The sequence below is a fragment of the Takifugu rubripes genome, chromosome 2, assembly GCF_901000725.2.
Source record: "Takifugu rubripes chromosome 2, fTakRub1.2, whole genome shotgun sequence".
NCBI classification, from domain to species: domain Eukaryota; kingdom Metazoa; phylum Chordata; class Actinopteri; order Tetraodontiformes; family Tetraodontidae; genus Takifugu; species Takifugu rubripes.
Window position 1 is genome coordinate 3429167 of NC_042286.1, and position 25252 is coordinate 3454418.

The 25252-nt window shown below is 45.8% G+C and overlaps 4 protein-coding genes across 8 annotated transcripts in view; 1 reads left to right on the top strand and 3 right to left on the bottom strand.

Annotated features, from left to right (window-relative positions):
- Positions 1-335: 335 nt before the first annotated feature.
- Positions 336-3805, bottom strand: med6 (mediator complex subunit 6). Its single transcript, XM_003962345.3, has 9 exons — positions 3746-3805; positions 3443-3548; positions 2071-2230; positions 1808-1899; positions 1454-1536; positions 1260-1368; positions 1075-1190; positions 962-989; positions 336-858 (listed from the first exon to the last, which is right to left on the bottom strand). Exons 1-9 carry the CDS (start codon positions 3788-3790, stop codon positions 728-730), a joined length of 870 nt encoding a protein of 289 aa, XP_003962394.2. The 5' UTR covers positions 3791-3805; the 3' UTR covers positions 336-727.
- A 328-nt stretch (positions 3806-4133) lies between these two features.
- ttc9 (tetratricopeptide repeat domain 9) lies at positions 4134-6952 on the top strand. 4 transcript variants are annotated; one of them, XM_011614963.2, is made up of 5 exons: positions 4134-4227; positions 4555-4652; positions 4759-5248; positions 5505-5696; positions 6126-6952. In XM_011614963.2, exons 3-5 carry the CDS (start codon positions 4792-4794, stop codon positions 6206-6208), a joined length of 732 nt encoding a protein of 243 aa, XP_011613265.1. In that variant the 5' UTR covers positions 4134-4227; positions 4555-4652; positions 4759-4791; the 3' UTR covers positions 6209-6952. The 4 variants fall into 4 exon arrangements, with proteins under 4 accessions (XP_011613265.1, XP_029685870.1, XP_029685872.1 ...); XM_029830010.1 differs by lacking the exon at positions 4134-4227 and adding an exon at positions 4341-4380; XM_029830012.1 differs by lacking the exon at positions 4134-4227 and adding an exon at positions 4341-4380 and having other exon boundaries at positions 5505-5687.
- Positions 6953-8084: 1132 nt separating this feature from the next.
- map3k9 (mitogen-activated protein kinase kinase kinase 9) lies at positions 8085-16553 on the bottom strand. The gene is made up of 11 exons (XM_003962368.2): positions 15898-16553; positions 14563-14976; positions 12763-12943; positions 12278-12426; positions 12019-12194; positions 11698-11938; positions 11507-11629; positions 11287-11428; positions 11069-11181; positions 9957-10685; positions 8085-9806 (listed from the first exon to the last, which is right to left on the bottom strand). The coding sequence occupies exons 1-11, from the start codon at positions 16289-16291 to the stop codon at positions 9352-9354; spliced, it is 3117 nt and encodes a 1038-aa protein (XP_003962417.2). The 5' UTR covers positions 16292-16553; the 3' UTR covers positions 8085-9351.
- Positions 16554-19712: 3159 nt separating this feature from the next.
- The window catches only part of slc8a3 (solute carrier family 8 member 3), a 53468-nt gene continuing 47928 nt past the window's right edge, over positions 19713-25252 (bottom strand). The window contains exons 4-8 of one of the 2 annotated variants that reach the window (XM_029829428.1): positions 23477-23494; positions 22116-22240; positions 21746-21845; positions 20821-21090; positions 19713-20716 (exon numbers count right to left, since the gene is read on the bottom strand). In XM_029829428.1, the coding sequence (XP_029685288.1) occupies positions 20340-20716; positions 20821-21090; positions 21746-21845; positions 22116-22240; positions 23477-23494 (890 nt within the window). In that variant the 3' untranslated portion in view covers positions 19713-20339. The remainder of the gene's footprint in view (positions 20717-20820; positions 21091-21745; positions 21846-22115; positions 22241-23476; positions 23495-25252) is intronic. The other variant, XM_029829435.1, reaches the window with a different exon arrangement.

The window sequence follows — 25252 nt, forward strand, 5'->3', positions numbered from 1 at the left end:
GGTACGTAATTGGACAAACGGCGACATCTATTGGGCAGATGGCCGAATTACATCTGTCTCCTTTATCGTCTAAGTATAGCAATATACGTTTTAATTCTTTTTTTTTTTTTTAAATCTCAACAATTTCAAAAATGCATTTATTCTCAATAGCCTACGTGTAGATGGCTTGAAAAACTGTAACAGAATGAAAAGTACTTAAATACATCATTTTTAGGGTAATGCACAAACACCCCCAGATAATAGTTATGACTCCCTTTAAATAATTTGGTTCCATAATTCGATCATGTTTCCATACAAGGCTGACAAAACTAAAAATATATATCACACTAAGTCACAGTAATATTTTAATATATTTTCATACAAAACACAAAGTTGGACTAATGAATAAATGAAAACATTTGATGTTAATGGGTGGTGCTGCATTCAAGAGACCCAAATGAGGCCTACAAGAAGGATGTCATTTGTTAGAAATATTAAATGTAGAGATGCTGACATCAGCTAATATCAAAATTCAAAATCAGCAATGACTGTAAAAAGCCTGCATCATATAGCTCCCACATGCTCACGGCTGTCTGATGAGAAGTGGATGATTCAGGTTGTTGTGTCACTGAGACCACCAGCTGCCTCATCCTTCCAGTGCCAGTTTATTTTCAGCCACCAATAAAGTGAACATATAGGCTGAAATGGAAAAGAATGAGAGCACCCTTCCCAATGAGGAAGATAAATGTCACTGTAGCCTTGCTCTCTTCTCAGGAGGCTGTTTGCTGGGTGCAGCTGGGGCTGCAGATTTTGTACCAGGTTCTCTTTCCTCTTGTTTTACAACTTCTGTTGGGGCTTCAGGCTCTTTCTTCACCTCCACTGCAAAACAAAAACATGTGTAAATCAGTGCTATGCATTTAAATCTCAACAGTAACTTTTTATAAGAGCTCTCTTTATACAACAGCTACTTTTTTCCTCATACCAGGGATAGGCTTTTCTCCAGGCTTGGGCTGAAATGGTAAAGAATTTTTTTTACATATATCCTGTCACAAAAACACAAAATGGATCATTATTGGAAGAGAAAAAATATATAACCTGGTAAAATGTCGGGGGAAACTTGGACCTGAGGTCTAAAAGGAGCGTATCAACACGATGCCTCTGGAACAGTGAACTTGGCTCTTCCTTCTTTTTCGTTTTGGGCTTGTTTTTCTCTGTTGAATTTAATATTGTTTATGCCATTTGCTCTATTTCTGTACTGTTCTTGTACTGCTCAAACTAACCTCTCTCCTCCTGATCCTTAAAATGCCACCAGTATCCTTTGGATGGGTGGTAACGACAATATGACATGGCCTCATCAAACGCTGACTGAATTCCATGGACAGCAGATAGCTGAAAACACAAAACAATAATGGACACATCCTTCCCACTGAGCAATTCCACTGAATTCCTCAGTAATCACATGAAAACTACTCACCACTCTGGAGCTAATAACTGTTCCCAGATCTGGGGCCTGATATACCACACCTGCTATGATGTAATAGTCACTAATTGGAATCACTGGAAAGTAAAAACAGAAGAAATCTCTGGAAAATTACACCTACACAACAGGCATCATTGTAATGGTAATAAATACTGCATCATTAGATAGGGCTGCATTTAAATTGAACTGTTACAGTCTGCTTTGTCTGTGTCAGTGTTAAAGCAGCTTGACTATACGTCACAAATACAGAAAGAAACACCAATTAGGTTGTTTACAGGTAGATTTACTGCACATCTCATACTGAGATCAGTACACAATCACACTAAGAATTCAAGCTACACTGCTCACCTTGTGTTGGAGACTGCCGCTGTTGTTTACGGATTATATAAAGAATTGGCTCCTGGGCATGGAGAAGAATGTATTCAACACCAACCATCTGGCTGAAAATAAGACACAAATAAAGCAAGTTTCTGATCTGTGACTTCTAAATAAAATGTTCATTATCTTCATTTATTTAATTCACGTGAAGTTTAACAGCACACTCATCAGACAATTTATTTTATAAATGTGTGTGAAAGTTTCATTACTTCCACAGTGCCCAATATACTCACTTGAGATGTTCCAGAGTAAGCCTTTGCATCTTCACTACCTCATTGTTGCACGTTCGGTCATAGAATGGGTTACTTCTCTCAGAGAAATAGTCCAGTACATTTCCAGGGTTAAGAATCGGTACCAAACTGCTGTCCACCCAGGATATGCCAAGGAGGTTGTCTGGAATTTACATGAAAAGTTCATACTTAAATGTTAGGTTTCTAACGATAAAGCAGTATTTACGTCCCCTTTCATAATATTCAATCAAATTCATAAATTGTTTTAACAGTGTTGTTTATGCATTAATCGCCTAATATCAATTACAACTCGTTTCTATGCTGCACGGTATTATCCATCCATCCATCCATCCATCCTCTACTGCTTATCCGGGGTCGGGTCGCGGGGGCAGCAGCCTAAGAAGAGAAGCCCAGACTTCCCTCTCCCCAGCTACTTCTTCCAGCTCATCCGGGGGGATCCCCAGGCGTTCCCAGGCCAGTCTAGAGACATAGTCTCTCCAACGTGTCCTGGGTCTTCCCGGGGGTCTCCTACCGGAGGGACATGCCCTGAACAGAGGCGTCCAGGGGACATGCCCTGAACGAGTTCGACTTCCTGCCAGCAATGCGGACCAAACTCTGACACCGATCGTACAGGGAGCGGACGGCCCGTATCAGCGGGCCCGACATTCCATACTCTCGGAGAACCCCCCACACGACTCCCCGAGGGACACGGTCGAATGCATTCTCCAAGTCCACAAAACACATGTGGACTGGTTGGGCAAACTCCCATGCACCCTCGAGGACCCTGCTGAGGGTGTAGAGCTGGTCCACTGTCCCACGCCCAGGACGAAAACCACATTGCTCCTCCTAAATCCGAGGTTCGACTATCCGGCGGACCCTCCTCTCCAGTACCCCTGAATAGACCTTACCAGGGAGGCTGAGGAGTGTGATCCCCCTATAGTTGGAACACACCCTCCGGTCCCCCTTCTTAAAAAGAGGGACTACCACCCCGGTCTGCCAATCCAGTGGCACTGCCCCTGATGTCCACGCGATGTTATGAAGGCGTTAAATTTGGCTGTATTTGTTTTTAACAGGAAAAAAAGCTATCAGATCTGTCTGTGGAATCGCAAACTTAGTTCAACAGCGTTTTTATTACGAATCTTTTATAATTATTAGTTGTATTACTGCAGATGTTCTATGAAACTCTGTGGCATAGTAGCCGTAAAGCTACACAAGAAGCTAACGTTACAAGCATATATAAATATATGGATTCTGTCAGAAAATGGCAACATGTACAGGTACAACGTGCACATTGCATAATTTCCTCAATGTACTGCGCTTAAAAACTATATCATCGATGAACTTCTAAGAAAAGTATAAAATTGTGATTCGCTACCTCTGAAGTCCCCCGCCGCCATTCTGTAAACAATGTGTCTCACGAGAATGACGTCGGCACACGCGTCTACATAGTCACTGCTTGATGACGTTGCGTTGAGCTCTGACTGGAATAAGAGAGCGGAAAGAATATAATGACTTGAATTATACCCGTAAAACTGTTATTATTCAGCCCGAACGTCATATCGTTGGTCGTAGAAATGCAGACAAATAAACATTTATTTAAAGTGGACGATGGAATTCGACCATTACACCCATACAATTAATGAGCAGCACATTTGGCTTGACAAACACTTGCCCTTACACAATTAGATACGGTCTGACCCAGGGTTACTGGTTTCAACAACATTTGTTCCGGAGAACTGAAATTCCGGAGACACACCCAGGCTGTTGAATTAGATGCCTGGCGTAAGCAAGGACAAAATGGTTTCAAACACAGACGCACAGACACGGTCGCGCTGATGGTTATGGCAGCCAACAAGACAATCGCTCACTGCAAACAGGATAACTGCATTAATCACCAATCTCTCTGCTCTACTCTCATAACAGATGCTCGTAACAGTGTTACTCAACAGAAACCTGCAGTTTGAATGACATCATGGTTTGTCATTGGGGGACTGCAGCCTGTCATGAGGAGCTGTGATGTGGCTGCAGGAGGGGCAGGCACAAACAGCAGCAGAAGGAGGCTGCCCGGGCGAGAGCCGACAGGCTGGAAGATCTTTGTCTCATTCATCTGATAAGAGGCGTCTGCATTCCTCCAATTTACGATAAGAAATAGGGTTGATGGTGTGTGTGTGTGTGTGTGTAACATCTTATAAGAAGGGTGAAATATTCAATATCAACACAGACTCATTGGTGATGTAGCTTTAATTTCCCTATAAATAACAGAATATAGGTTACGGTACGAAAAATAAATGCATAAAGTGCATACAATAGGTGGTGTGTATATTTCTTGTGTATATATCTTTTATTTTTAAATCATTTGTGGCATCAACTGACAAAGAAAACCTTGTCAGTGAAGGCGGGTTTTACATAAAATCGTGTTCAATTTGCAAAATCTGAACAGTGAATTATCTATAACTGATGTCCAACCTTCTCTCTTCCTGTTGGAAGATCTCTGTAGGGGTTATGGTCTTATTGGATTTATTGACCAATCGGCGCGTTGGAGGGCTAAAATACGGGAACGGGCCATCGAAGAGAGCGCGCATCGCGTAAGATTGCGCACGCAGGAGACAGCTGCGACACTGGCGAGGAGAAAACGCAGCTCTGGCTGAAAAGATGCTGTAAAGGAACTGTGATTTCGCTTCTAATTCACAGGGTTGTGGGAGCTACTATCGAATAACGTCGAAGATGAGCGTGGTGGCCGGGTATGACGGTGGTAAAGGCAGCCAGAGCGACAGCGGCGGCGGCTCTTCGAGGCTCCAGCACTGCGCTCAGTCTCCCAGCAGCAGCAGCCGGACCAAAGATGCCAGATACCAGCAGCAGCTCCTGCAGCAGAGGCATCACGCCGGATCCATGCTCAAGCAGCCGTCCCACAGCGAGCCCGCTGACGTCGTGAGACGGGCTCTAGACTTCAAGTGCCAAGGTACCCAATGTTACAAAGAGAAGAAGTACCGAGAGGCGATAGGCAAGTACCACCGCGCTCTGCTGGAGATTAAGGGGCTGTGCAGGGTGCTGGGAGACCCGGACTCCAGCTCCAAGGCGCTGTCCTCCCTCCCGCTGAGCATCGCCAAGTCCACCACTCTGACAGATGAGCAGAAGGGGGCCATGGAGAACGCAGAGCTGGAGTGTTACAACAGCCTGGCCGGTGAGACACACACACACACACACACACACAAATACACACACAACTGGTCTCTTTTCACAATTGTGGGAATACTCCCGACTCATGAATGATTCATAAAGAGTATGAGTCACTCTCAGACTTACCCCGCTGTCCTACTCAGTTCTTTTGATTTCCTCCTCATATTTATTCATTTATTTCTGTGATCAATTCTACCTCTATATATCGGATTGGAAAGCCGGTGGGACACATAAATAAAGGAACCTTCTTCTCTTTGCAGCCTGCCTTCTGCAAATGGAGCTGGTGAACTATGAAAGAGTGAAGGAATACTGTCTGAAAGTGCTCCACAAGGAAGGGAAAAACTTTAAAGCACTGTACCGCTCCGGCGTGGCCTATTACCACCTCGGAGACTTCCAGAAGGCCCTGTACTACCTGAAGGAGTCGCACAAGCAGGAACCATCAGGTCAGGAAGGTACTGCATGACATTTTAATACCTCATTTAGTCACACAGTGGCCTGTCTGTCTGTTTTTCAGCAAAAACTGCTAAAGCTGCTTTATATTGAAACTGAAAAACGAATATAAATAGGATGCTGAAGCACATAATACCTGTCTGGAGGCCGTTTCAGTTGTGCAACCTTGAGAGAGAAAGCAGAGTTTTGAATGGCATCTGTTACCAAATCAGGTGACTCAGTAGACAGTATGATGCAATAACCAGGAAAAGTCCAACTCCTTAGTGTTTTCCGGGGTCTCCGAATGCATCACACCTGTGCGACATCTGATGTCTTTTCACTCTGTCGCCTGTAGCACTCATTCCGTTGTTTTTTATTTTAAATGGAAGATTTACGAGCATCGTTTCCTGTCTGAGCAGGAAGTGAGACCTTTTCCTGCCTCTGTTTTTCAGACACTAATGTCATCCGCTACATCCAGCTGACTGAGATGAAGATCCGTCGGAATGCCCAAAGGGACAAGAAAGAGGCCACATAAGCGCTTGCTGTGCGATGACTTCTCAACCTTTCATAAATGTCAGCCCCCCCTTCCCCCCCTTCCCACAGCGCGTGCCGCCAAGACCACAACGCACGACGAGTCCGAGAGTTCGGTGTGATACGATATTTGTATGCTTTTGCCTTGCACAGCACCCGGTGACCAGTCACGTGATTGAACTTTATTAGTCGGTTTGAAGCTGTTTTTTTTATGATTTCGTTTGGGAAAAATAGTCTGTGATGCCGAGTTTCTGTCTCCAAAACACCAAAAGCATTTTTTAACCTTTACAAAGTGATGCACTGCCAGTCCGAACATTGCACATACAGGCTAACACTTGTGATGAAGACACTGGCGTCCTGAATCCAGCATGTCTGCAGGCCAGTGGAGCTGTTATTTAGCATGTGCCCTCGCTAAACATATCTTTAAATTGGCATGTCACACACCAACACCACCTTGCTCACCATACATTAATTTTCTACAACAAACATTTTGGGGGAAAAAACACTTCTTTTTTTTTAGCATTCTCAGTTATGTGTGACATAAAGGTGCTTTCAGTATAAAGTATTTTTAAAAAGATCAAGAGCACATGATTGCTAATTGCTAACTGAGACATATCACAAAATGTAAATAGGCTTTATAAAGATGATGAAGACGTGAGAGGAACAGCACTTCATTCACAGCATTTTGTGACGCAAACACTGTATGTTTACTGTAAAGGTAGGTGTGAAATAAAGGTGTCTGAATACTTGTTTTGTTATGGTTCTGCTGTGGATTCAACCGCATTATGTTCCTCCTCTTCAAAGACATTTTGTTCTTAAAGAAGAGACATAACCAATGACTCAACTGAGGCTGATTTATTCTGTGTGTTTACTTAGTGGCCTAACTTTAAAATGCATCGTATTGGCCACATTAGCATTTACCTGGACTCGTGTCACCAGCAGCAGCTACATCTAAATAATAAACAAGGTCGATCTGTCCTTGATAATTACTGCACAAATCACTTCAATTAAAGTTCACTCAGACCTATCAAACACACTTAGTAGATGTAGGAAGACTACAGGGTCTTTTCAAGCCTGACTGAGTTAAACCCACTGGTAAACAGGTGTTTGAAATGCAGCTTATCTCTGTTCAGTTTGGCGAGTTTAAAAAAAATGAAAAAAAACACTTTCCCTGAGATAAAAGCAGCACATTGACTGTGCAGCTGCACCATTTTATTTTTGTAAAATGGCTCTTATAAAAAAAGGTCTGCTCCTTTTATGAATCTAAACCAAGATGGCAGCCAACCTGACAGGAATCACGGGGGAGAAAACCCTTATTTCCTTGAGAACCCAAATGTAATTGAAAGCCTTGACAACTGCTGAAGTCATGTAATCCAATACAGTACTCTCCTAACATAAAAGTAATATGAGCAAATACTAATATACAATCTAATACCTTTGTTAAAGACAAAGGAAATTGGATGCTAAGCAAACACAGGCTAAATAGCTCTTCTGTGCTATGTTCACCATGCAAATATATATATATGTTATCAGCAGCACAAGTTTAATGGTTCGTCTACACATGTTCACAAGCATTCTTTGATTGATTCTGGGTAGCCTTAGTTTATACAGCTAACATAGTAGCATTAGCTCTTAAGTCAGCTCTTTTATCCAGCTTTACCTTAAAATAAGTAGAATTGGACAGTTCTTTACATTCAATGAACACAGGAATGTCTGGGCCTTTAAATTTCAGTTTAATTTTGTAGTCTGTTGCGTATTTTTGTGATACTCCTTTTGTCTTAAGGCCGAATCCAGCTGCGGTATTGCCAACAGATAATTTAATACTGGGAGCTTCGATAGCTACCGGACACTTTAACAAGAAAACACACACCCCTTTGGATCATTTACTATGATTTTACTCAAACCAGTGTGTTCCAGTGCAAATATAAACCAGCCAACATTAATATTTCCAGTCTGAACAATGTCCATCAATAGTGTGCAAGATCAGCTTATTCGCGGCAACATTTCTAACGGATAACCTCGGCTACACCTCTGAGGGGGGCTTTGTTTCTACGAGCACCCTTTATTGAAATACTGTGTACATTGTTCACAACCACGTTCTGCACAGGCCTCAGGCAGAAATACACATATACACGTTCATCAGGACTCATGAGATAAAGGTGGAGCAACTCTAACCAGATGCAACCGTTCGTCAGCACTGCAGAGGGAACATAATGGCCCGTTAAATGAAACTAAAATGTGGAAATAAAGTTGAATGTTTCAGAAAGGCCAATTAAACTTGTCCTTTCTTGAGGTCTCCGTTTGGACTGAAGCCTTTTAGAGAAAATACAAAATCAGAAGAAAAGAAATATGAAGGCAAACACAAAGATGTATAAAAAATAAACCATTGTAATAAATATAAATAAATCAAGTCAACACCATTAAAACAAACAGCCACCAGGGCTTTATGAGTGCAGCCATGCAGTTTGCAGCTTTGATTAAATATTTACACCGCTGGTTCTATCTTCAGCTCGCCATGAGACAGATACTAGACAGAAGAACAATAAAGCTCCCTTTTTACTTCAGAGATGTTGCTTAATAAAGGAGGAATTAGTTTTGATGTTGGGTGACATTTGAGCCCTCTCCAACATCCGCAGGTCAACATGGCGCCTGTTATTACACACAGATGCCAGTCGAAGATGATCAGTACAGCAGCGTGATCCAGCCCTGGAACATCATTCCATGTGGAGTGAGCAGTGACGACAGGTGCTCAGCACAAACATCCAGGAAGCCACAAACACGGGATGATTTAAATAAAGCAACGCTTAACCAGAACTTACAAAGAAACATTTTCCTGAAGCGTTACATTCATGACGCTTTCCGCAAGTGCACTTCAATAAATGCACAATCGTCCACTCAAGTTTGAAACGTGCGATTTCTCCAGAGCAAACAACAACATTCCCACTGACAAACGTGACGCAGGTCGACAGTTAAATGTGGTAAGAAATACATTTTTTTTTGCAGCTTTGGGGATCTGGAACTAGAAAATGTCTCGACTTAATCTAGTTCATCGATATTTAAAGTCGTGATCTCGGCTCAAACAGATGCTAATTGCACCTGCTTCGGTCTGAAGGTAGACTCGGACCCCCTCCCTCAGAGGGGGCGGAGTCAGGGAAAGAATCCAGGTCCGTAGCTGTAGGTTGAGGCCGATTCTTTGGGATTGCTCTCTGCTTTACAGAGCGGCACGGTGCCGTCTCGATACTGTCCCTCATCCAGCTGATCTAGCAGGTTTTGGTTCCTGCGGGGAGAGAAGGGCGTGGGGGCCTCCATGGGGGTTGGCAGCACCGCCGGATCCCTACCAAACTCCACGGTCGGGGGAGTCTCTGTGCTGGTGGTGTGGGCGGGGGATTCTCCGTTACCGTGAGTCTGACCGTTCCCCCTGCCCCTCGACTCCATCAGGAACACGTCACCGCGGCTCCGCGGGGACGGCCGAGGCCGAGCCACAAAGTCCAGCGTTTTGGGACGTTCGGGAGCACAGCGGCGCCGAGGAGTGGGAGGAAAAACGACGTTGGGATCAGGGAGCCGGGGGACCTCAGACGCTTCATTTAAACTTTTGAATCCACCTTTTGAAACAAGAAAAACATAAAAAATGTTGATCCGTCTGCTATTAAAACTCTCGGTTTGGATATTTATGGCATCAAAACTATCATGGCTGATCTTTAAATCCAGTTGATCTATATGAGAAAGACCTGATGGAATGTAAGAACCGTTACCTGTGTTTTCTAATGCAGATCTTTCCGGCAGCGGCTCCAGATTGGGTGGACAGCCCCTCTTGATGGCCCCGTCCGACGGGGTTCGGCGTAGGCTGCGAGAGCAACTCGGGGCGGACGGGACGTGTGTGGGTGTTAGGGACTGGCGGGGGTTACGCTTGAAACTCTCCAGGTGGGTGTTGACAAGTGGGTTAAAGGGGGTGTGGGATGCCTGTTGCTGTGGGGGAGGCGGGGAGGCGGAGCGGCACACCAGCAGCTCCTCGCTGTCGGAGCGCAGCAGCGAGCGGGTGGAATTGCAGTCGGACACAGAAGATAAGGACAGCAGCGTGTAGGAGGAGGGCAAGCCTCGCTCAGACGCTTTGCGGGGGCTCTCTCGACGGAACAGCCTGCGAGTCGACGGGCTGGTGCTCCGCTTCTGGCTGCCCGCTCTGTGGAAGAAGCCCTCCCACCGTGGTTTGACGCTCTCCTCCGGCTGAGCCAACGTCAGAAGGTCGCATCCCAGTCCGACGGCGGCGAGCAGCGCTCCGCAGCCCAGCAGGATCAGATCGGAGCGCCGGCCTGCGCCGGGGCTTTTCCTGCACGGAGCAGACCCGGGAGCGTGTCCGGTGGGGCCGGGCTCGTCTCCACCGTCATCGACGGCAGCTGCATGTCCGTCCTTGCTGAGAGGGATGCAGAGGTAGGACTGACCAGGAGCGGCTCCGGGCTCAGCTGTGAAGCAGCAGTCTTCATTTTCTAAAAACAGGATTGTTCAGGTATTTTACAGGCGTGCAGATGATGCGTTACATTACAAACAATCCTGGATTCTTGTGTTAAAACACCAGGAGCTTGTTTTCATGAGCTGCAGGATTGAGTATGTGGATATGAAAAGCAGGCCTGAGCTAATGGGAGAACCACTGGGGCACATCCCAAATTCCATCTTCCTAAATTTGGTTTGCTGAGAGCATGGTTTTTTTTTTAGCCTCCTTACATGATGAAACATCTGTGTGTTTCACAAGTCAACCACTAAACGCCACGTGTGATGCGTCTCCCTGGCGTTCCCACGGCGCTAAACATGCAACAACCTCTAACTTGTTATTTTGTGGCCTGATTATTATAAAGGGAGAAGCTGGTTTTACCAGACTCCACCAGGCTAGGCACTCCGGGCACGGCTGGGCTGTGTCTGGGGGATCTGCGGAGGTTGGGGGCGCTGCAGGACCGCTGCCTGCTGCCTTCGTGGGGGGGCTGCACGCTGTCACAGAGAAGACGGAAACAGAAAAGAACCGGTTTGCATTTTGTTTTGGGAAACAACGGCTCAAACCCAAGCCTGGTTTGGTCCAAGCTTGGGCCCCCATACCTGGCATCGGCGCTGTGCTCCCTGTATGGGCCACCCTTGCGGGATCGACCCTTCTTCCTGGAGCCCTTCCTCTCATCCTCCTCTTCATCCTGCTGCAGGCCTGGGCTACGACACCAGGCCATGCATCCCTCCCTTGGAGTGACTGCAGAAGGATTTTAAACACAAGATGAGGACTTCAATCCAAATCAGGTGTGAAGGAGAACATTTGAGCGGCACTCACGCTGGATGGCTCTCAGGCGGGGCAGCAGCGCCGGACTGGTCGGAGGGCTGGAACCGCTGCTGAGCAAACTCCTCCTCCGCTCATGCGAAGGAGACGCCTGAACTGTGATTTTGTGCTGAAAATCTGTGGAAAACAACCTTGGATTGAAACGAGTCCATTTACTGTCCCCTGTCAACCCTTCGCCGCCTTACCTGACGGCAGGCTAATCCTGTTGCCGTCCTTGAGTTTAAGGCGATTGCGGCGAAATTTCCCCTGCCTCCTCTCCACGTGAGGCTTGTCCTGGTACAGCTGGTGAATGATGATGTTCAGCTCTCTCTCCAGGATGTGGATCTCCCGCTCGGCCAACTCCTGCTCGCGTCTCCGCAGAGCTTCCTCTTGGCACTTCTGCTGCAGCGCCGCCTGGGTCAGCTTCTCCTCCCACGATCGCAGCTCCTGCGGGGAGGGCAGGAAGTGTAAGGGCACCCCTCAGTTGAGCTTTACCTGTATTTTGGCATCAATGTAACCATCTTTACCTTCTCCTTGGTCCTCAGTTGATCAAACATCTCCTGGATCTCCAGCTTCCAGTCGTCCTGCAGACAGCGGAAGGACTCGACCGGCATCTCAAAGAAGCCGGACTCCTCAATGGCCGTCAGCTGGTCCAGGATCATTGGAAACTGCGGGCGGGAGTGAGAATCTGGACTCCAGCAGTCTGTGGAAAAACACAAATTCTCAACCACTGCGCTTGTCCCTCTGATTGATTTTCTCCCTTGTCCTTCCATTGAACCATCTTACCCTCCATAAGGCGCGCAAATGGCTCAGGACACGTGGATGGAATGGGCAGGGCCAGTTTGTTCATTGCCACCCCATATGCAACGGCGAGACCGTCGATACCTCGAAAGGGCACCTCTCCTGTCAGCAGCTCCCACAACAGCACGCCGTAACTTCATTCACAACATAAAAGACAAACACAGATGAAAGATTAGCTACTCTAATAACATTTTAACTGTACTTTTGGATTTATCAAAGAGACCCTAACCAATCAGGACGAGTTAATGTATCAATTATGAGCCACGAACCATTCTTAGATTCCTTAAGAGTGTTCTGTGAACAGCGTTTCCTGATTTTATTCATTTTTCTTTTCATTAATCTTCATTTTCACTCCTGATATTATGGAGACTTCTTCCGTGTTTAGAGGGGATAAACTGCCTTCTAAAGGTTTTGTTTTGGTTCTAGAGCCAGTGAAGGTCACTGCTTCATACGCTGGCTCCTCTGCCCACCTCCAAATATCGCTACCCTTGGAGAACGTAGACGAGCGAATGACTTCAGGAGCCATCCAGGCGTAGGTGCCGGCAGCGCTCATCTTGGTGGTGCGGTGCCACTCACGGGCCAGTCCAAAGTCGGTGATCTTCAGCGTCTTGTTGCTGAGGTCTTCCATCTCCACCCTCTCAAGGATGAGGACTGGAGCAGTGAAGAAGGGGGTGATGAGAGGATTTTTTTGTTTCGGTTGGAGATGGGGGGAAGGGGTGGGAATATAAGGCAGGGCGGACATGCAGATCGGCCCCAAAATTAAAAGGTTTCATGTGTTCGTCAGAGGGATTGAAATGATGGAGGAGCAGCAGCAGGAGGATCAGACCCATGATAAAATATAAAACCAGCAGACACGGGGTGGACGGACAAAAGAGGGTGTGGTGGGTGGAAACACACAATGAAAGGGTTGGATGGATGAAAAGGTAGAAAAGAAGAGCAGAGATAGGGAGAAAGAGTGAGCAGAGCAGAGATGAAACACTGCAACAATGAGCTCACTTCATCAGGGCCACCAGGAGCGACACAAGCTCACAGAAAAACCTACATCAGAGCGAATCAGAGCCGCCCTCAACCACACGCTCATTCGCCCAAACTCCACTATCCCCAACCATCTGCTGCCGCCGGGGAGGGCGTGTCTGCACGCTGCGGTGCACATCAAGCCCTCCTTCATCTGCTGCTCCTGCTGCAGCTTCCAAAAAGAACCAGACCAAAACACGTGGCTTAAGAGGGGGAGCAGAGCGGATGTTCCCTGAAGCCAGCCGTGCTCCAAATGTGCATATGACGTGCTTCACTTAAGAGTGGTACAAGCTTTTCCTGTTTTGGGGGCGTTTTGGAGAAAGGAGATTAAAGGAAATGTCCTGATGTGGGGACAAATTTCTAAGGAGCTGTCAAACAAATATAGCATTAAGAATTTTGTCACAGCTACACACGACAGTAACATTTTTTTTTATGTTTTTAAAAGCTTTTAAAAGCATCAGACACAAAATAAGGGCGTTCTAAAAGGGCCCACGTTGGCTTCACTTTTGCTCAGTCCTTAAATAGTTGGCTGAACATTTCTCAGAAATATTGCTTTGAAAGAAATTAACTCTGGAAAGACCCACTTGGCTGTTTGGACAGAGAACTTTTGAAATAAGCTGCAGATCCAGGAGTTACAGGGCCTGCACTTTCCCACACTACACAAACTAGGATGGCAACCAGAGAGACTGACCTAACACAGCCTGTTGGAATTGAAGAGCCTGAGCTGCTCATCAGAACACTGGCCAATGGCAGACCAGAAGGCCTCTCAATGTGTTGTTGCAGCCTCCAATAGGGAGGCTGGCCTGCAGGAGCACGCTGGACAAATCCCCAGTAATAGGCTTGGGATTTAGGGGATCCATTTGGGTAAAATGGGAGATTACAACTGCCCCACAAAGACACATGGCATCTCTTTTGCTTTTTACTCTCATCTATCTGAGGAGAGGTTGTTACCCAGGAAACAGCATGGTCCTCCTGCTTAATACTGTATTAAGAATACTTGAAGTAGGATTGAGCGGTTTAATTTCCACCAATAACATAGTTACACAGTAAATATTTCTAGGGGGAAAAAAGTACAGCTATGAATGCAACATTATTTTTAACTCCTTCCTTGATTTTTAATATAATCTTTCTTTGTGCCCTTATATTGAATTCTGGTGATGACTGTGACTCATTATCACCCCTCGTGGCACAAACCGGTATTGCGAGAAAACAGTAGCTGTTTTAGAATAAAGGTGACAGTAAAGAGGAAATCTTACTGTTACTGGACTTGAGGTCCCGATGGATGATGGGGACGATGGCCTGGCTGTGGAGGTATAACATTCCTCGTGCAATCTGCACAGCCCAGTCCACTAACGTGCACGGCGGGATGCGTTTTCCTGCAAGCGCCCTGTTGAGTGGGCCTCCCCGGGCATACTCCATCACGAGGCACAGGTTGGGCTCCACCAGACACACCCCCAGCAGAGCCATGATGTTGGGATGATTGAGCATGGCGAAGAGCTTGGCCTCCTGACGCACGCTCTCTAGGGTCTGCTCTGGGTCTTCATCGGGGTCGCGACGGGCTGCCTTCACAGCAACCTCCGAGCCCTGCCACACAGCACGGTAGACCTTTCCAAAGCCACCCACCCCGATGATTTCCTCCAAGGTCAGCTCCGAGAAGTTGATCTCCAGGACTGAGGAGAGAACAATACAGTCAAAAAACACACCTTTTTCCACAATTCCTGAATTTGAACAACTACTCCTTATACATGCTGGATTTGAGCCACACGCTCGTTGGATCAGAGCCGGTCTGGATTTTGACAGTGATACCAAAACAAGGTCATTTGGTCAAACGTATGCCCTAACTACAGAGTCTTACAGAGGTGCCCCCTGATATCGCAACCGGAGCATGTGGAATGTTGAAACTTCACCTTTAAATTGAGAGGAATGGGAACCGTTGTGTCTCCGAAGCCCCACGTTGTGGGAGCGTCACCAGACTGACCTTGATGAATATTTCAGGTGTAATGGAATGTGAAAGTAGGCCAACTGCTGCCGAATATGGAGAAACGACAGACCATGGCCGCTAACAAACAGCAGAGGCGGGGGCGCAGTCGTAATGTTAGATATGCTTCACATCCTTGTAGCCACAACAAAGATGTAGTTTATTGTTAGAGTTTAACTATGCATGGAGGTGTGTTCCCTCCTTCACCTCGCTTTTGCTGCAGTTTTTGGTTAAAATAAAAAAGACGATAATGAATGTGCCCATATTGAGGCTTTTTTGATCCATCAGCATTATCGGAATACACCCATGCACCTGCAGCACCATCACATATACTTTTTTTTTTCCTTCTGCTGAGGATGCAGCTCACACGGTGCATTGTAATTTGAGTAGTGAGGCGGGGCGCATCAGTGACCACAGCTGGCTCACTTTCCCCAGGCGGTGTGGTGAATAATGGTCCTGAGGATACTGACTGCTTGCCCAGGCCAGCAGGGTCAGCGCACCTCCATGACACAGCACTCTGACTGTTGTTCTCTGGCCTGACAGAGCCGACCTAAGCCGTAGTGACATCACATGGTTTCATTTATGTAGACAGAAAGTACAATGGAATACTCACGGTGCAGTGGAGGCACCGAGTACTGCTGCTCCGCGGGGTCCCGTATCTCCTCCTGGATTCCATTCCCTCTGATCACATAATTAGAGGGGAAAATGCCCACCCGGGCTGCGATCACACCGGTCCACCAGCCCTCATCTCCCGACACAAGGGAGTCTTTGGACAGCACCTCCACCAGGTCGCCCTTCCGCAGGCTGAGCTCATCGTCCGCAGTCGCCTCGTAGTCGAACACGGCCGTCCAGAAACCCGGCGCGGAGGGATCCGGATCGGGCCCCGCGCTGATGCCATTCTTCGGTGTCGGCCAGCGGAAAACGTCTGTTTCTTCTGATTCCTCCGAGGTGGACACGCACGCCTTGGGACTCAATCTATCCTGCAAACCGGGTTTGAAGACATCCATTGACGCGATCCATAGGGGCGACCTGGATCACTGCAGGCGTCTCCACCTGACGCGGCTCGCTGGGGGTCTCGGTGCGCCCTGCGTCTGCGCGCACGCTCCCACGGCTAGGCGGCAACTAACGCTGCACACAAACTCTGCAGCATCGGACGCTTTCCAGTGCCCCCTCACACGGCTGCAGTTTGCTGTTTTCATGCATAATCTCTCACAATCGACGCTGTTAAGTAGTCCAATGCAGCCGTCTTTAATCTAAGCCAATTGTGCGGGCGTGCGTGAAGACCGCGGCTTCCTATTGGACCACAGGCACGTCAGTAACACCTGACCTCCCGCCCTCCTCCCCGTGTCCAAATCAAACACAAGGAGGCGTTTTTATTCTTCAAATCGTCTCCTTTATTTAGTTACGATCCCCGCAGAAGAAGACAAAAAAGGCCAGAACATAATTTTAATGATAGGTCCATGCAGAAAGTCCCGGAAATAAAAACACGAGCCACACCAAGGAGTAGAAAACAGTCAAAATGAACAAATAATCAACTGTTCAGTGAGATGACAGTGTGTGCGTGAGTGTAATAAATAAATTGCTCCGTAATTTAAAAAAAAAAAGCTTATTTTGAAAAGATATTTAAAACAGTTGTGTCGTGTGGATGACAGAAATCGATCACTTCCTGATTGCTTTAGACCACTTCCGGTCACGTTGGTATTGGTTACAGCACGTGCTGTAGATTAGCTGATGACAATTAAACTCTTTAAACAATTAAAATCAATATAGTCGTCATTTAAAATTAAATAGGAAACGAGCAGTACTCTTTCAAAATAAAACCCCCAATTAGGTTAATCGTTAATAGCAGTATGGATTACGACAATTTGCTACTGTAATACATTTGCTGAGGTTTTGTTTGTGAATAAGTTCACTTAACCTTTAAAATATTTAAATATTCAACTGTCACAGACCATCTGTATGAAAGGTTAAAAAAGATATTTTTAAATATCTCTTAATCTGTATCACAACCACACAGCTTTCTCATCTGAACAAATTAACTGCAATATCGAAGATTGATATCTATCACAAAATAGAAAAGAAAATGTGTTTAAATAAAAACACATTAGAATCTTTTTTTTTATTTCCAAAATAACAGACATCCAAATTGGAGATGATTATTTAATAAATATTCCAATAACAAATGTTGTTTTTAAAGCATTTTTGATCATATTTGAGGGGGAAAATGTGATCAAATCAATGGGTTTAGAAGGTAAATGTGATTTAAGATGCTTTAAGTGTTGTATTTTAAAAACTGTCAACTTTGAAAATCTGGTCTTTTAATTTGACATCGGGGTGGGGGTAAAACCCAATAAAAATATGCCCCTTTTCTGTCATGCACATTTACAAAGTTAAAAGAACAGCATCTGTCTGATCAATGAGGCTTTCTTCATTGTTTCACATCCCCATCACTCATAACTCCATGATGGAACGGTGAAGCTTCTGCAGCTGATGCCCACAAAAAGCACGCTCAGCATTGTTTCACATTTTTTTCCCTTTAAGACATAAAGATTGAAATGGTTTGGAGGATAGTTTCCTGTGCAGGGGCGTGAAGACGGTGTTCAGCTCGGCTTCATCAAAACTGCACAAGTGGCTCCGTATTCCTGCTCCACACATCCCAGCAGAGAAAAACCGAAATGAATGAAGAAATAACAAAACGAAAATACAGAAAGTCTCGTGAAAGTATCACCAGTGGAAAAAAGAAACCAGTTTTCAAGAATCTCAGACGGATGACAAATAATTAAATCTGTGTCTAAAAATAAAGAACCCTCTTTTCTGATTCTCTGTATTCTCTGAAAATATTATCTGATTAGTTTCATGGGCTAGATTTTGTGTCAATGCATTTAAAATCCCCACAAAAAAGGGAAATGACTTAAAAGAAGGACGCAGACGAAGCAGAAGAGGAGGTGCAGGTGAAACGCTGGCCCTCATCTGTATCTGTGTAAACAGAGTGAAGATTATGTTCAGGAGGTTGAGGTCAGGACTGACTGTCCTTCCAGCAGTGGACCTTCTGTGTGTGTGTGTGTGTGTGTGTGTGTGTGTGTGTGTGTGTGTGTGTGTACATGGAAAAGAGGGTAAGCAAGTGTGTCAAAAACATCAGCCACAACACATATGTACATCACCGCTCACCACAGAGGAAGAACATGGAGTGAAGAAGGGGTTAGCGCCCCCAATGGTAATCATGTGTAACTTCAGTTTCTTGTTTTCTTTCTTTTTGATTTCTATTCTTTGAACAAATGTCTGACCAAACCTCTTTGGTAATCTATTTGTGATTTTTTTTTTTAAAGAACAAACCCCCAAAATGAATGATTACACACCAACATTCACTTCAAACATATTTTCTTTTTCTCATTGTCAAAACGAAGCACCACTCTTGTCAAACACCCAAACCCTGCAGCTTCTTCACTGAAGAGCTTCAATCCAAAATGACTCACTGACACCTCGCCATTACGGACACACAGGTATTTAGATGTATACATCTATATTTAACCTTTGAGACTATTTATTATTGCGATATGGCTCATCGTGCTGCAGAAGCGATGTCCTGGAGCAGTGAAAACAGCTAGAAGCTACAGGCCAGCATTTGTCATATATTGGCTCAAAAAGATATAAGAAAAGATGGTCATCATTAACACATGAGAAATTTATGGCCTTTTATGTTACAAAGGAAACATTTAATATTACACAATATTTACCCAGCAAATTAAAAATCAATCTTTTTTCTTGTTTTAGAAATCAACAATGGTTGCTAGCTAAAACTAGCAGCTAGGATCATCATGACTTTCTCTGACGGTGCCAATTGATCATTATTTATCTACATAAACTGTAAATTAGACCCCCGAATAGCCAAAAAACCATCGAGTGCAATGTTAGCTGTGGAGAAAATTGCAAAAAAAACAGAAATTTGACTTCATCGCGCGCTTATCGGCTTATTCTTCCGCCCTCTAGTGGTGGATAGCGGAGATGCCGATTTCAGAGAGAAGCTCTTCAGTTCTGCTGAGCGCTTCAGGCTGTTCCTCTCTCACCACAGGTCCTCTGTTCAGGCATTTAACACCAATCATTTGTACGTGTACAAGTAGAAGTTGTTAGAAATAGAGCTGTACAGCAAAGTGCGTGGAAGGAAGAGTAGAAAAATACCTCGGAGATTTTTTTGTTGGTTTGCTTTTGAACCTTCTGATTGAAAAGGTGAAAACCCGAGTGAGACCAAGATAGGAGTAAATAAATGAAATGTCATACTTTTACCTGTAGGCAAGACTCATAACTTTTAAAATTGTGAAGACATCATTCCAGAATATAGATGGACCCCCCCACCACCACCTCCCCTCCCACCCACATCGCCAAATCCTGTTTTCAAAGCAGAATGTGACGACATTTAAACAAATATTTAAAATATACAGAAAATATGGAAATATATATAGATACATATAGAGCAGAAGTTATGTTCAGGGCAGTTTGAACATGTTCACCGTGTCCACCTTCATCTTCGTTGCCTGGAAACCGTCACTGTCGCTCTGCTTCATCCCCTCCTCAGGAAATTATGCAAATAAAAATAAATACTATAAATCCATCCCACTGCCACACAACAACACATCCCCAGTTATGCTCTAACCTTCCAGACGTCGATCAGAAAATAGTCACTGGACTCCACGTTCGTCTGTTTGTTTTATTCATTTTTTGCATTTTTATCCCCAAAATATTTCTTTTTTTAAAAAGTCGATTTCTTCAGCTGTTGAGAAAAAAATATATACCTCTGATAAACGCATCTCTCTGCTGTTCCAGTGGAATGCAGACGCAGCATCCTCTGCACTGGGCGGTGCTGTAATCCCAATCCCAACTGTTAGGATGCTCCCGGGGGAAAGGGTGGAACGAGGACGCCTCTGAGCATCCTTCAGGAGGGATTGAGACATGGAGCGTGTCTGGGAAGACCCTCTCCGGTTCTTCCACAATTTGAGAACCAAACTTCCACAGTGAGATTTCCCTTGTTTATCTCTGAAGCTGTATTTTATTCTCATCCCTTTAAAAACCCTCTATAAGACAGTACGATTCCAGACTGGAGAAGAGGATGTAGAGCAACCAGAGGCAGAAGAAAAAGGCTGATGTGGCGAGTCTGTGTCCCCTCGGGCCCCCCAGTTCCCCTCCGATGTGGGCCCGGCGCCGGTAGAGCAGCATGGAGACTGCCAGGAAGGCGAAGATGGTGAAGAGAGTGACGGAGAAGGCGAGCGAGCCGGCTGGCACCACAAAGTTCTCCCCCTTCATGTTCCAGTAGATGGCCGCCACCGACCAGGCCATGCCGATCCCCAGAAAGACGTTGACGGCGTTGCTACCCGTCACGTTTCCGATGGAGGCGTCGGCGTAGGTGTCCTGGACTGCAGAGACTTTACTGGCGAACATGTCTGAGGAGCAGAGACGTTCGTTTTACACACCGTTAATGCCGGATGTTCTAAACCAAAGATAGCGTTTTCTCCCAACGCTAGCCATAAAAGTCACCGGGTCTCACCTGGGACAGACGTGCCGAGAGCCACGAACACCACAGCGGTGACCGAGTCCTTCAGCCCGATGGTGCAGCCGAAGTGAGACGCCAGGTCCCCGATGACGGCGGTGAGGAGGCCGATAATGACGATGGAGATGACGAAGCAGGCCCAGCCGTTCAGATAGTCTGTGGGCGGGACGCAAGCGAACAGCACCTTCCAGAAGACGGTGAGGAAGTGCATGACGTAGTCGAAACAGGACGGCAGCCGCTCCTCGCCGGTGTCCTCTTCGTCCTCATCTTCAGGGCAGAAGCAAGGCCAGGCGGAGAGGTCGATGAGGATGAGGGATGACAGGGAAGGGGAGGAAGAGAAGAACATGCACCTTAAAATGAGGGTTTCCTTCACTTGGCAAAGATCTGGAAGAAACTTTGTAGCCTGACAATGTGAAGAAAACCCCCCAAACTGGTCAGTAAAGCTGCTCAGCTGGCCGAGATAACACATTTCAGGAAGCGTTAATGATGGCGAGCTTCCAAACCCTGGCAATTAAAAGTTTGTCCCAGACGTAGTTCCCGCTGAGCTCCTGATAGCATGAGTTGATACGGTCGTGTGCACTGAGGTCGCCATGTATCCCAGCAGGTGACGGCTGAGACGCCGCTGTAATTCTTTAATGCATTGAAAAGTAAAGGACTCAGCTGAAACGAAATATTACAGAATCAATGTGATGGACGGACGCCGTGACTGCAGCAGCTCGGTGTCGATTTCAAATTTCAGAGTTGTAATCAAATCTGTTCAATAAGGGAGGCAGCTTTTGGAATACAGCAGACTTAGAAATGCAAATCAAAACATATGTATGGAATGTATTTAGGCTGAAATATAAGGCAAAACAGGTGAAGTGATTGGGGTTTTTTTATTCTGAAAGCTCATAAATTCAGTGTAATTAACGCGTAACTCCACCTGCGCTGACAGTGATGGCCTCCATGAACTGGTCCCTCCACGAGTTGGTTCCCACCACCAGCGCCAGGTTGGTCTTCTTGATCAGCTTGTCCACTGTGCTCTGGGAGGGAGGAAATTAGATCCATCTATGATTCAGAGGCTGCTGCATCAGTGTAGAGAGAATAGTACACCAGGGCGGCCACAAGGGGGCGCTGACACCCAATTACAGCGGGAAATCTCTGATGAGCGCCGCACAGCACAAACGTGTGTGGGGAGTATTTTTGGTCCAGGAAGGCAGAGGATGCAGATGAATCACGTCCCCCCCCCCCCACCCAAGAAATGCTAAAAAGGTAGGTTTTTATGGTTTCCCAGCATCAGAGCGCTTCCTCACCTTAAACTCGTAGGATTCCTCAATTATAACCTCCAGCTTGGAGTGCTCCCCCAGTACTGGCTTTCCCATCTCCGCGATGCGCCTGACCTCTTCCTCATCTGACGTCAGCTTCCTGTCTGGAACATCTGAGCAGAGAGGACAAGGTAGAAGAAAGTATTAAAAAAGGGGGGGCGAGAGCACAAAAAAGGAGACTCAGCCACCAGAAGATGAGAGGATGCTTCTGCCGGATCAACACAGATTCACTGCTTCCTTTAATGTGCTCGGCGCATCCTGTGTTTCACCTGTAGGTCAAAAGGTTGCGACTCCTGTGTCAAGCTTGCGTTGTTGAAATATAATTTTGCTTCTTTGTCCTCCAACGATTTAAAAGAAACACGGTTGACGGTGAACCTTCTACCTTTTATGTCAACTTTTGGAGTATTTACTTCACTTTTGTATGGATACAGACACAATTCTGTATAATATCAAATCAAAAGTGATGCTAAAACTAAAACTACAAAATCCGACATAATTATTGACTGAGATCAGTTTGAACTGATCCTTTACAGGTGGGCGGGGCATCTTGATGGACAGCTGGTTCTCGTCAGTGATTGGACAGCTGGTGGCCCCTTTGAAACTCTGCTGTCTTTCGGTTGTGCCTGACATCAAGTCTGTGCCGTCAAACTCAATGATGAGGCAGCGGCTGGATGACGGCGGGATGCTCGGCGGGTGACACCCCCATGAGCCACCCGCTGCAGAGACCTTGTCATCTCTCATCGAGCAGCCAGTCGCAGCAGCACACAGCTGACAACACGCTCGCCATTAAATATTAACGCCACCATTACAGATCACAGCAAAGCTCCCCCTGATAGGAGGGCCCGTCTGCAGGCGCACACACACATGCTGCCACCTGCACACACGCACATGCACACACACACACTTTTAAGCTAAATCAATTAAACAGCTACGACAGCGTGCTCCCTCAAGCCCTGACAGAATTTCTTCTGCTCGTGTTTAAAATTTGATTATGCTGCAACACTACATGACACAATTTCCTTGACAAGGAAACAGAATTAAGATGTGCACACACACACACACATGCAATCAAGCACAGCTTGAGGTAATTAAATTTTTTAAAAAAATATTCCCCCGTGACGTTATCAGGCTAGCTCCACCCTTGAACAACATTTCTGGATTTGTGATTAATTTATCAGCTAATTAGCATGAAGTTTAATCATCATCCTCGCCATTATTATTCAGAGCAGGTAAATTAAAAATAAACTCCATTTCAGGCCGTGCAACAGGGACCCTGACACCGCTCCAGTCGCTGCAGGCGCAGGAAGATGAGGTTAGTGGGGATGCACAGAGGATGAAGAGAGACTCACCATCAGCTAGCAACCGAGCTGAGGAGGAAAAGGAGGGAGGATGAAAACAGAAACAAAAGTGCTGAGCAAATGAAGAAATCAGGTTGAAATGACAGAAGAGGATACTGTAAGTGATGAAGAGGCCATCATATCTCTCCCCTCTCGCGGCTCCAGTTAACTTGCTTGTGTTCCGCGGCAGCGAATCATCACCCTGAATCTAATCCAGTCCAGACTTAATCATCATTAGTGCATTAACTGCCGTGGGCAACTCGTTCCATTATCGTTAGGACGAGCTGAGCCGTGCTGATCTGATGCCAAGCGCGGCGTAAAACCAGCTGTGGCGACTGTCAGCGTCTGCGCCCGGTTCGGTAAAACCACTGGGACCAAGACAAAGTAACGTCTTGTTGAGATTCATCTGTCAATTATTCAGTTAATCCAGATTCTATTTGTGGCTCAATGCTCTGCTAGCTGTGTCTGAGTGAACAGAGGCTAAAAAAAAACAAAACCCAAACACTAAATCATTAACTGAAAACTGGAGGGTGGAATCACAAAAATCACAACTCATTCCAGTGGTCAGAAAACAGTCTGAGCGTGCAATTGTGAGTAAAATTCAGGGGTCAGGTGGTGAAAATCAATCAGGATAAAGGATAAAGCTGTTCCATGAGAGAGGTAAAACTGTTTTGGGGGATTAGCGCGTGAGTCAACTGTCTGTTCTTGGCTAAACAGCACTAATGCTAACTCTCGCTTCTCTACACCGAAGGAGAAAATGAAAGAGGGATGAAAAGAGCAGCACAGAGATGCAGCGATTGATGAGTGGATGGAGGAGCAGACGTAGAAGGGATGGAGGTGGAGGCAGGAGATCGGAATTGATAAAAAAGATGCATCGATTTATGGGAGGGATGTAGGAAGGATTGACAGAAACAAGAGAGAAAGGTGGGGAAAGAGGGGGGAGGCATTAAAGAAAGGATGAGATGTGGAGGAATGGAATAAATAGATTTATGGCTCTACGTGTAATAGACGGATGTGGTGGGGAGGGAGGGATAATGAAATGAGAGAAGGAATCTGAATTATGGAGGAATGGAAAAATGGACTGCACTTAAAATCATGTTTTTCTACCAGAGGAGGACAAAGTGCTCCGTCTGACGTTCCACAGGTTCCTGAAGAATCGCCCGGATGACCGACAGCAGCGCCAAGGAGGGACACGGAAGAAATATGATGGGAAACACGGAATCGGGAACGATGGATGGTTGGAAAAACGAAAGAACGCAGGAAGAGACAGAAGAGTTAACACAATCACAGAGAAGGTCGTTGAGCAGACCAGACAGGAGGCCCAGATGGATGAAGAAAAGGAGGATTAAATATAAATGGAGGATGTTGGAAAACAGTTTAAAAGCTCTGCAGATGGGGGGCCTTGAGTTTTGGGAACTGGCGAGCATTAAACAGGATTATTTTTAAATGATTTTTGTTTGTGGAATAAATTTAGGTTTAAGTTGATTTTTGTCAGTTTTTCTTTTCAATTTTTCAATTTTTTTTTGGGGGGGGGAGGTCTGAGTTCTACTAATATAATTCTTTAAAAAAAAAAACAATATAAAACCAGACTGGTCCGAGAACAGAGCCCTGCGGGACTCTGCAGCTAATTTAGGTGCAGAGCTCATCACTAACAGCCACTAAACCAGCTGCTCGTGGTCCTTTTTTCTGCTGTTTTTCTCAGAAGAACTAAAGGAAAACATGAGCTGAAGTGTCGCAAACAAAATATTTACACTCGCTGCGCCGGCAGTCTGGATCTGCGCAGAGAAC